The 12,058-nt window shown below is 42.0% G+C and overlaps 1 protein-coding gene across 9 annotated transcripts in view; it reads left to right on the forward strand.

Moving 5' to 3' along the window:
* Positions 1 to 12,058, forward strand: part of PCNT (pericentrin) — a 73,031-nt gene continuing 60,973 nt past the window's right edge. For all 9 annotated transcript variants that reach the window (XM_068196416.1, XM_068196417.1, XM_068196424.1 and 6 more), the window contains exons 1-5: positions 1 to 131; positions 6,250 to 6,447; positions 7,977 to 8,027; positions 8,847 to 9,026; positions 9,786 to 9,929. In XM_068196416.1, the coding sequence (XP_068052517.1) occupies positions 78 to 131; positions 6,250 to 6,447; positions 7,977 to 8,027; positions 8,847 to 9,026; positions 9,786 to 9,929 (627 nt within the window). In that variant the 5' untranslated portion in view covers positions 1 to 77. The remainder of the gene's footprint in view (positions 132 to 6,249; positions 6,448 to 7,976; positions 8,028 to 8,846; positions 9,027 to 9,785; positions 9,930 to 12,058) is intronic.

A 12,058-nucleotide genomic window follows, 5' to 3' on the forward strand; every position in this document is an offset into this window, starting at 1 on the left:
GCGAGCGGCCATGGCCGACGCTTCGCTGCCGCCGGCGCCGTGAGGGCGCGGGGGGCACGAACCAGCCCGGCCGCCGCATGGAGGCGCCGGAGGAGGCGCGGAGGCGCAAGCTGGAGGCAGGCAGGGCTAAGGTGAGGGGGAGGGGTCCCGGCTCGGCGGAGGCTGCGCCCGCCCCGGTCCCGGTGCGCTGAGGGAGCTGGCAGGCCCTGGTCCGTTGCCTCAGCCCGGCCCGGTCTCTCCCCTCCGTGGCGGGTTCCGCGCCGCACTCGGAGGTGGGTGCGGGGTGCCGGCCCGGAGCCCGGGGGGGCTCCCCCGGCACGGTGGCTCCGCAGGGCAAGGCGCGCCCGGCGGTGCCCCTGCGCGCCGGCAGCCTGCGGGGCCCCGTCCCGCTGCACAGGCGTGCACACATCTCCTGGGCTCCGCGCGGAGCAGCTGACAGCCGTGCATCCACCCTCCTTCAGGCTCTGCTTGCGTTGTTCTTGGGGTTCGTTCTTCCCGGCGCTCCCGTTTTTGCCCAGGATTCAGCGTTTGTGGGAGCACTGCGTTTCCAGCTGAGGGTCCCAGAGAACGGGTGTTGGTTTCTTACCCGGCCGGCTCACTCGCTTGCCCGGTGCCCGCAGGGAGAGCAGAGAGCTGGGCTCCGTTTGTTGGTTTCCAGTCAGGCCGGTAGCAAGCACTTCATAAGCTTTGCACATTCACGTGTCTTCACTTGGGTGTAGTTCAGGGACTTGTGTAGAGCTCACCGGATGAGGCTCCTATATAAAGATAACGTTCTCCAAGTAATTATTACCTGCAACCATGTGTTTAACGCTGGTTGTGTGCTAACCCCGTTAGATAAACACTTCTGCTTTGTTTTGGTAACCATGTTCAAGGAGCTGATTGGAAATGCTTGGTTACTTGCCTTTTAGTTCAGCATTTCTGCTGGGTTTTGAGCTGGTTTTGTCATGCTTCTCTTCTGGCTGTCCCTGCTAAGTAAGGCTTTTTAGTTCTCACCATTCCAGTAGGACTGGAGGGGGCTATAGCCACACGGGGTCGTGGGAGGTTGGGACCCATCAGATCTTTCCAGATCATTTGCTTTCTGCAGGGAACCTCTCTGGATATCTGGCTAGTGGGGTCAGAGGTGGCTTGGAGCTGTCCTGTGTTTCTGTTTCAGCTGCTTCCCGCCAGTGCTGTGCACAAGAAAATCAAAGAGAGCTTTTGTGGAAGGGAGCAGGGTTGTAGCTGGAGCTGTGCTGAAGCTGCAGCCTGGTGATGGGCAGTACAGCTCCTCCATCCCTGGCCTGGCCCTCCCTGATGCTGCCATGGATTCCACACTGCCTGCTCCTGCTCGGCAGTTTGTCACCTGCCTTCCTTGCCGGCCTTGTTATGTGCTGTGAGAACACAATCCTCTGCTGGAGAAGAACTGCTCCAGAGAGCGAGCTCTGAGAGCAGGAGTTCTTCAGGTTGAAAGGTTACCTTAGTGCGGCCCAACCTGTATTAACATTTCTGTTAACATACGTTAATTCCAGGTGCAGGACCTGTTTATGATTAGAAAAATGTGACAGACTTAGCTTGAGTAAGTTATTAGTTCCCACCTGTTGGCAAACTGTTGTTTGCCAGTAAAAAAAAAAACAAAAACAAACAAACAGGGACTTGCCTTATGCTTCAAGTTATACCTGCAGAGCCAGGGTTGCATTTACTATTTTTATACTGTGTGCTGAATCTCTCTTCCCATTAAAAAAAAAAAAAAAAACCAAACCAAAACCAAACATCATTAGCAGCCCCATCAATGTTGCTGCTGTACAGAATGCTGAGAGGAGAGGGAGAGTTTTAGAGAGGCAGAGATAGATGTAGTGCTTCCTCTGCTGATAAAAATGTCACAGAGATCTTTTCCTTGGCTGGCAGACTGTGGGCAGCAGACAGCTTCCAAAAAGCACCCGGTGACATTTCCTCTTTTTTATTCTGCTTTTTATTTTTCTGTTTTTCTTTGTGCTCCCCTCATGGATACAGCACAGTTTTCAAAGGGAGGAAGGACCATGAGCAAGTGCAGGTTCTCCTTGCTGTGGTGCAGCCTAGAGCAGCTTAAGGTGATGCCATCTCTGGTGTGACACAGAAGTGTTCAGTGTCCATCACATCAGCTTTCTGAACCATCTCTAGAGGAGCTCCTGGCAGCAGGGTCCAGGAGTGAGGCTAGCTTGTGCGTGAGAGGCCTCTGTTGTAGCAACCTGTGCAGGGATGTAATTGCGCTTTGACACTGCTTCACTCTGGAGGTGTGAACTCTTGAGGGCTTTTTGACTCACCCCCACCCTCCAGAAGTGAATTATTTTATCTTTAGCTTCCTTAGATTTTAGTCTGCAAAGCAATGACTTGGCAAAGAAATACGAGCTAAATGTTCTCCTTTTTAGACAAGTACTTGCATTATTCTTTTTCATATAGGAATAAAAATTCCATTATTGAGATGCATTTAAATTATTACCTAATTGTTGTAGATGTCGGTGAACCCAATGGGAAGAATGATGATGTCTGACTTATTTCAGAAGGCTGAATGATTTCTTTATTATAATTATGCTATGATACATTAATATACTATATAAAAGAGGATACTAAAAACTACATGCTACTCTCTCTAACTATCATATCTAACTCTCCTAACTCGTGACCCTGTTCTCCAGAGTCCAGACACAGGTGGATCCGATTGGCCATCAGGCCCAAACAATCCACCATGATCTAACCAGGCATTCGCTCTAGGTAAACAATCTCCAAACACATTTCACAAGAGAAAAACAAGGAGGAGAAATAGAAATTGTTTTCTCTTTCACTTCTCTCTGTGCACCTTTATAAAAATCCTGAGAGAGAGAGAAATGTGCTTGCCACACCTAATAATATTAGTAATGATGCCAACTGTTGTATTTATTGGAGACTGTAGTTGGCAGCCAAGTACTGACTGTATCAGGTGCCTCAGATTCCTGTTTCTAACAAATGCAATGCTGATAGCCAGGGTAGCAATTGAGAAACAGAACAAGCCTAACTATTCAGTGCTGCTTTTTTCTCCTTGTTTGTTTCTACCTCACTTTAATTAGTCTGCATGTTGACCAGCTGTGCCTCTAGTTACAGAGCTCTCTGTGCCATACCTCAGGTGTGGGAAGTTTTGCTCTGCTTCCATTTTACAGATAGGACCTGAAAAATGAGTGCAGGTTTTCCAGGAAGTTTTGTCACTTCATCATTTTGAGGAAGGTCTAGAAAATATTTGTTGGTTTTGTCTAAGAGCACTTGTTGCTTATGTTTGCTGTATCCAAGAGCTGGAGTAATGTTTATTTGAACAACCTGTTTCTGTTTGGTGCTGATGTGGTTTTCTGCTCTGTTCTGTTTTCTCTGGGTGTTGGTTTTGGTGCTAATTTCTGAAGCACATAAAGTAATACATCAACTTTTAACCGACTGGTCCTGGTGAAATGAAGTTGCAGTGCATTGGTAGCTGTAGAAAGGTGTCCTTCTGTTCCAACAGCTGCTTGAGATGCTGTGCAGGACAGTGCTCTCAGGGCTTCTGTGGCAATGCTACATTTTGGCTAAAAGTGAAGCTTTCACCTTTGCATTGCTTCTAGAAAGCAAAAGGAGGGTTAAAGCATTCGAAACAGGCATGATGGGATCTCACTGTGATGAGGCAGAGGCAGTTGTGTCTTGCTTTCTTCACATTCACACTCACTACTTCATGTTGGATGGCTGGCTGTGAATTTGAGATTCTCTTACAACAGCACTTTATGTAGCTGATGAAAGGCTTTGGAAACTGGATATTGCTCTAAATAGAACTTTTTCCATAAATCTGGAGCATGTTTGAATCCAGACACTCTACCAAGTCCAGTAGTTCCATAGTATTCTGGTGTAGTTAGATATTTTTGCATGTAATGTATTTTGATTTTATGTTTTTAGTGCATATGAATGGGACAAAATAATTTTTGTTTTCCTTGACCTTTGCTTGACCTTGTGCACTTAAAAATGTATAGTGTTTAGGTGTTCAGTCCTGCCAAGTCTTGATATTTTAATGTGAGATACTTGGTCTCCCTTCACAAATCAGTAACTGCTCTCTGTAATGCCCACTCTCTCTGCCTGTCATCTTTTCTGCTTGTTTTACTCCTGTTTTCCCTTTTTCCCTGCTTCAGCAGTTTCCTCTACTCTCCATTTTTCTGCAGGTTTCCTGTTGGGGAAACCTGCTACGATCATTGAGCCTAGGACCATGGTTTCGTTCTATCATTCAATATTTAATTATGCTCTGTTGAATGATTTTACTGATTGTATGTTTGTTACCATGTATTTGTGCTTGCCTTCAGAGAGTCATGCATCAAATTGCCTCATTTGTTACCAATCAAACAATGCTGGTACAAAAGGAAAAAGGGGGAATTGTTGGGGAATGGCTGCAGGAGCGGGGCCATGGATCGATGGAACAATTGTTCCAGCAATCCTCTGTTTGAGACCCCAGAAACAGCACACTGTGCCTGGCCTGTGAACAGCACACTGGGCATGTACAGATAGCAAAAGGCAGAATATCCTTGAGATAGGAGTTGTACAAGAACAGGATGTGAAACAAGATGTACCTAGCGAAATAAGATGTATCGAGCTAGAAGATGAAGAATTTAGCTGCAGCTGCAACTGCAAGTAGAAGAACATAAAACAATGAAACTTTATGAATTAACCAATGAGAGCTTGTTGCTGACTTTGCTTGTAGAAAACTATATAAACTGACTGGATCTTTGAATAAATTGGAGCTTGCTTATCAATCATATTGACTGTGTGCTTGTCTTCCCTCACCGCCTGTGGCATCAGTTTCCTCCTGCCCCGTTTCCCCATGTTACCAGGTTAATGAGTGCTGTAGCTATTTTTGGCACACATTGCCATCAGTAAGTGCTGGAGTGGACACCTGGTTTCAGAGGATGGTATTTGTGTCCCACTGCAGCTTTATAGTCTGTTCATTCTGCTTATTATGAAAGGCACAAGTCTGGCAACCTTCACTTAATCTGCATTTCAGTATTACTAACTGTAGAAATTACAGAAGGTAATCTTAAAAATTAAGTTTTTTGTACATAAGAATTTTATCAGCTGGTAAGAAATTGATGTCTTTCTGCAATGTACCTTTTGAACAGGCTGCTGGGTGTAGCAGGTGTGTAACTGTGCACCTTTTGAGTAGCTAAGCTGTCAGGTAGAAGTTCCTCTAAGGGGAGGGGACTGAACTAGATCCTTTTCACAAACTGAATGAGAAGAACGGAACAAGATTTTTCAGCAAGGTGGCTGTTTGACAGGATAACAAAAGCTGTCAAGCAGTGGATTTTCATACGTATTGCAGGTAGAACTTGGCAGTGATGTTTACATCCAGTCATCAGTTAACTATCTGTTTTGTCTCATCCCAAGGATATAACACTGCACTTGATAATCTGTGATGTTAACCTTGAAGTAGTCTTTTTCCTTATGAGAAGGATATCTAGATTTCTGCTGTGGGGGAGATGTTACTTGGAAATGCTGCCTTAACACAATACTAGAGTTGAAAATAACAATAATCCTTTTTAAGCTGTTTAGGGTGTTAGGGAGAGTTGGGTAATAAATTGTCAGTGACATTCTTTACACGTCCCTGGGGCTTTGTAGAGCTGTGATAGCCTGATAAAGTAGAGCATCTGATTCTTCAACAGAAGAAATTAAAATGACCTGGCTTAATTGATTTTCTATTTATGTACTGGAGGCTGCTTTCTGGCAAAGAAGTTTTGCTGTGTTCTCTTAAGGGGGTGTCAGGGAAGGAGCATTAAAATTAACGGAAGTGAATCCTCGTCTCAAAGCTTACGCTGGCTAAGACCTGTTTAGATGTATTTGTAGGGGTGTGCTGGTTCTGGCACCGTGACAAGGGGGTTCTTTTTTTTGCTGGTCTTGCAGAAAGACTGCTCAATTATTATTTTTTTCTAATGCTTCTACTATATTGACAACTCGTTCCTTTACTCATTTGTCTTGCTGTAATTCTGGATTATTATTGACACACAAAGTTTCACTGAGTAAAGCTTTGATTCTTGTGTGGAAACGAGCCTTTAGTGCTGGTGTGAGATTTGTTGCTTAATGGCACAGTTATCCAGTATGTTGTGAACGTGTGGCAAGTAGGCAGATAAAGCAGTTTTTCTGCAGATGTATATATTTTATCGAGACAGGAGCTCTGTCACCCATGACTGTGTTAATCTTGTGGTCCTGCTACTTTTTCCTTGCTTACCTCTCCCTGTACCTCTTGCAATCTTTCCTGAACAGTTTGCTTACTTCAGACAGCGAAAAGCAAAGGGCGACGTCGCGCAGTCGCAGAAAAAGGCGGCGAAGAGGGAGGGCTCGGCTGTCCACACGCATGACCTTCCGAAGGAAGAGCACCCAGTAGCAGCCAGAGATGCTGGCAAGGGCCTAGAGGGTCAGGCTGAAGACACCAACCTGCCAGAGGCAGCAACAGAGGCACAGGTAAATTTTAGTATTTCTTGCCTTCACTCCACTCCCTCTGCAGGTAGCAAGTGTTGCAGGTGGCTGTTTGACTCAATTGAGTGTTAGCTCACTGGCCACTAGCTGCCCCTGGGAGGTAAGTGAACTGGTGTCATTTTCACTTGTAATGGTTCATTCTCTAACAAAGTAATCTCATTTACTAAGACATCTCCATGGTATGGCCTGGGCAGCTGCTATTGCCAGGGAGCTGTTGGCCTCCTAAATTAAAGTTTTTCACCTTTCACTGCCATGGACTTCTCTTTGGGCAGACTTACAGTTATGTGGCTGTGAATTCATGACATGGTAAATCTAGATTGGGAGATCAACAGATTAAAAACTGTCAGGACCTTATAATGCACAGCATTAATTTGATTTTGTATCGTTTGGCTGGCTCAAATATGCTGAAATGTTTTCTGAAAAACTATAATTTATTCCAGCAGGCACTCAGTAGCCTTTGCAAAGCCAGCATAGATGTTATTTCCACAGATTTATTTGAAGTGTGACTCTGCTTGTGTCTGATGTATTTTGGTGTGTATGTACTGATGGCTCTCTAAAGGTAGTCATGTTCTCTGTGGAAAGAATTTTGGGGAGTCGGTGCCTTCTGCACCAAAAGCATCTCACCAGATGTTGGTCTGTTTTCACAACATACCAAAATAGCATCAAACTAATGTATTTGTAAACCTGCAATGATGGAGGATAAAATTTGTGTGTGTTATTCTGCTTTCTGTTGTGAGGGTATCCTGGATTTCAGGATATCTTCAGCAAAACGTTGGCATTGCAAAGACTTTTATGAAGCTACACACTGAGGAAAAACATAGTATTTTGTCACTCAGCCACAGCAGTGTGCTTGCTACATTTGTGTGAGCTTAAATTAAAAAAAAACAAAAATCACTTACTGCAGCTAAGCAGCTTTTTCCAAAATAGCTAATTTGTCAAGCAACTGGAATTGTAGGTTACCTGGAGAGGGTGCCTCCAGGGAGACAGTAATCATTGGGAGCTACTTCAAGCAGAGTCAAAATGCAGAGATAGCTGTGGACTGCCTCTTCCAAATAATGCCATCGTGATCTTGGTCTTGTTGTGAATTTAGTGAGAGGGAAACCTCCTTCAAGGTATCAAGCTATGTTAAATCTGTGTGTCAGAAAAAGGTGTTGCTTTTGTGATTACCTGAATGGTTTTAGCATGTTTGTTAAATAATCTCCTGTCAGCTTACTAATTTTTAGTAGTAGAATAAAGATTGCTCAAGTGTTTGTCAGCTACAACAGCAGAGGATCAAGCATTGAATCAGTGTTGAGGCTTAGCCCTATATTTAAGTGGACATTATACTTTTGTTTGTTTGTTTTGCAGTTTAGTTCATTTCACCATGAAAGACGAGCTGGATTTATCATAAAGTCAGTTTCTCACAACACAGACCTTTCTGGCTCATGCTTAAGATACTTATTTTTTACTGGTTTTCCTTATTTTTATTTAAAATAGCTATGATTTAGTGTTTGTTTTATTTGTTTATTTACCAGGGCAGCACTGATTTGTTTAGTTGGGAGCCACTGGATGATCATGCAACTGAAGTAAGTGTGAAAAGGTTTATATTTTGAAAAAGATGCTGGATAGAGCTGAAAGAAGACTAATAATTTGTTGCTAAAATGATTAATTGAACACTGTTATCAAATATGATGAAACTGATGTGATGTCACTATTTTATGGTATAAAACAGGCATTTCTATGTACACGTACTGGCTGTGAAAATTGGTTGCTAAGAAAATTGGGTTTTGTAAAATCATAGACTTTGCCCAGAGAAATTGAACGTTTTTAATGTTTCCAGTTGATGCTTGGGTTCATTTTTCATTGTTTCATACAATACAACCAAAAAATATTGAAAATAAAATACAAGATACTGTATCCTCTCTGATGATTGTAACAATGTTGCTCCTAAGAAACCACAGAAATTACATTTTAATTGAAGAGCTTTACATTGTTGTTTCTTATTTGGGTGGAGTGTTCTCTAGTCACATGGATGTAAAGGCTTTGTTTAAACTGGTAATATTTTGCTTCTTTCCTCACAACTTGAGGTATTTAAATCCCAATACATGCCAAAATGGCATGTTGCCACCATTTGGTGCAATAGAATCACAACACTTTTACTTTACTTTTGTGCCTTAAACGATCATGAAAATGTATTATCTATGATCATTTTAATTTGAAGTTTTTAAGCCTTAAGGATTTTATGTATGTGATGTTTCCATTAGATACAGAGTCCCAGCGTTGAGTTACTTTTAAAGTTGAATTTGCCCAGGACTTAACCTTGAAGCTGAATTTGTTTTCAGCCTAATGACAAAGCAGAAATGGTATTTTTAGTGAATAAATGCATTTCTGTTTCCTTTATGAAGAAAGATAGGGTAAATTCTGCTGCAGAATCCAGCGAGGCTGATGCTCAGATGTGTCAGGCAAGGATAGCTGAGCTGGAGAGCAGGCTGCTGGGGAAACAGGAAGCGGTGGAAAGACTCACTGTACAGATGGATGAGCTGCAGGACCAACTCACTCAGCACAACAATTCCATGCAGCTTCAGGTATGTTTGACAGAATTGAGTAACGGGATAATAGTACCTTATTTTAATCCTAAAAATATTTAGGCCACAAGACTGAAAAACCTGTTGGTTTTTAGTGAGAAGTACTTCACCTGGCTAACATGTAGTGCAAAAAGCAGCATCCTCTTCCAGAATATAAAAAAAAACCAATATTTTTGCATTCCCTTTCTCTAGCAGTTCTCTGTAAAAATTATTACTAGGTGCTTACTAGTTACTTTCCCCTTTATATGTTCTTTTTCTCATTCTAGGATTGGGGAAACAAAGACATTTCCTTTTGGTGAGAAATAAATTGAAAAGAAAAATGTGATTAACATAAAATAGGATTAATGTATCCCATCTCACTAGCTTCCTCTCATGTGACTGAAGGGAATTGCTGGCAAATAGGAAACAATTTAGGGGGTACTAAATATTCATTATGTCCTTTCTGAAAACTTGATTTCTTTTTACATCAATAAAAGCTACAAATTTGGAAGTAAAAATACCAATTTCATTGCTGGTATCCCATAATTTGTTTCTAAAATCACTTTTGATTAGGTTTGTCATCTCTGAGATCAATTTAAGACTCCTCTTCCATCATGCCTGCCGTCGTCTTTGGACACAAAGACTTCTTTGGTGCAAGCTGGTTAAAACTGAAATGTAACTACAGACTCTGTAATGGTTTTGCTTCAAGAAAAGCTACTTGTTTCCTAATATGTTACGAAAATCTTAATGTTAAAAGTGCACTTCTTCTGACCCCTGTAGGAAACGACAGTTCAGGAGCAGAATGAAATCATCAGGAAGTTAACAACCTGCCTTCACCAGGCCAAGAAAGACCGGGATGAGCTACAGGAGGACGCTTCACATGTGGCTGGTCAGATCCATGATTTACAGCTCCAGTTCCATCAGGTGTGTCTCTCCTCCAGTTTGCATGGCCTGACAGACACTGCAAGAACAACTTTAGACTGTGAATGTAAAAACATTGAGCTGATCATGTAGCTCCTTGTAGTTCAGTTTGTAGCACAGCAGTGAAAATTATTTCAGGGCAGGGCAGGATTTTTTCCTGTGTTGCTATGGAGAAGTCCTGGAAATATCCTCAGATTTTCCACTTGCTTGCATAATGTTTTGAAGGTCATTGCACTTCTTTGTTCATCACTTAAGCCCTTGTTAGGGAATTTTGCACAATGTTGTTAGTGGTGTTATGGGTCGAGTGCAAGCATTAGACAAGGCCTGCCTTAGGTTCAGATTTTTAGGTGAGGCACACCTAAACTCTTCTGGCTCGTGAGTTCTTAAGAACTGCAGATCAGGTCTATCATAAAATGAGTTATTTACTGAATAGGCAGAAGATTAACAGACAAATGGCATTAAACAGGTTAAAACAACTACTAGTAGATTACATAAAACAGTGCACAACATAAAGGTACCTATGTTATAGCTAGCAAAGAAATAGTATAGATTAGGAGTTAAGGTAACTTGCCACCAAACTGCTGATGAGGTACAGAGATTGCTTTCACTCAACCCCCGAGAGAGTAACCACAAAGTGGCATCCCAGCTTTGGGGAAGGGCCCCACACATTTCCACAGCACCTGCAGAAGACTTCTGCCTTGTGAAAATTTGGTGTCGCTTTTATAGTTTGTGAAGTTAAGTGTCAGTCAGAAATTCAAGCTTATCTTCCTTCAATCTCTCTCCCAAGGCAAGGTGTTTATTTTCAGCTGGGAATGCCACCTCCATCGTGCCAGAAATACCTCACTAACAGACAGATGTCTGGCCTGAGATATTTCACCAATTAGCAAATTGTTCTGAGGGGGAATATGCCCTGAGTTATTGCACCAGCTGACAGGCAGAACAGATCAGCCCTTCTGTGGTGGGGGAATGTCCTGCCACAAGTGGTTTGTGGCCTGTACACAACTGTTGCTATATAGTTTGGGTTTACATGTGATCCTTTGTCCTTTGCCAGACAAATCTGAGTTTCTGCTTGGGCAACTGGAACATCTCAGCTGTTAGACAGAAACTTGCTGTGCTGAGGTAATGAGACTTGGCTCAAAGAAAGAAATTTTAAAATAACACATAGGAACCTGCTTCAGTGCAACAGGTTGATCATGGATCTAATCCCAGGATAATGAGATATACTGCAGCCTTTCTCTGCTTTAAAATGTATTTTAAAAAGTGCTTTTTTCTTTCTTGGTGATGCTCAGTGTTCTAGTGGCTAGTCTCTCTGAACCTATGTGTTTGTTGTCCTTGGAGCCTTGTAGTATATGCCAAAGAGAAATGTTTCTGTATAGTAACTGTTACAGGTTTACAGGATATGGGATTGCATATCTTAAAAGTCTGGATAGGAAGGGAAAGGGGTTTAAAATTTTTAAAAATTAAAACTGAGACTTCTTAGTCCAGTAATTATCTTAAAGAAGTTGCTTTTGCACTGAAAAATATCTGCTAAATGAAATTTTGTAAAATAACAAAAAATACTGCTTTCTATCTACAGTTCTGGTTGCAACAGCAAAATGTGGTAGCAGTGAAGGCTGCTCAGCAGGTGTTTGGGATTTGCACCATAAGCCATTGAAAGACAAGGATCAAGCCTCAATAGCATTTCAGGCATATTCTAAATAAGTCTAGTGAAATGATGCACATTGTGGAAAGATGTCAACTTTGATAACAGATGAAAACACTAATACTGTCTTCCATATTCTTCCTTGGGTTTAGCAATATACTGAGAAAAATATGTTAAATAAAACATATTTTATATTATCCCGATGGGAGAAATGTTTTCCTTTGAAGGGATGGTGGAGAAGAAGAAACCAGCCTTTAGTAATAAGCTGTAAATCCTTTGCAGGGAAGACTGGTTTTGTTCATTGTCCTTTTAATGGCATGTCCAGTCCGTTGAAAGTTCTGCTTTGTATTTGAGGAATTCAGTATGATTTATTATGCTAGATTTATAGGTTCATAATGTTAGAAAATTCACCATAGAGATGAATTATCTAACATTTGCATCTTTTCAGTAAGTAATAGTACCTAAAACATGACAAGTGTTGTCTGCCTTT

This window comes from Anomalospiza imberbis, chromosome 7 (assembly GCF_031753505.1).
Source record: "Anomalospiza imberbis isolate Cuckoo-Finch-1a 21T00152 chromosome 7, ASM3175350v1, whole genome shotgun sequence".
NCBI classification, from domain to species: domain Eukaryota; kingdom Metazoa; phylum Chordata; class Aves; order Passeriformes; family Viduidae; genus Anomalospiza; species Anomalospiza imberbis.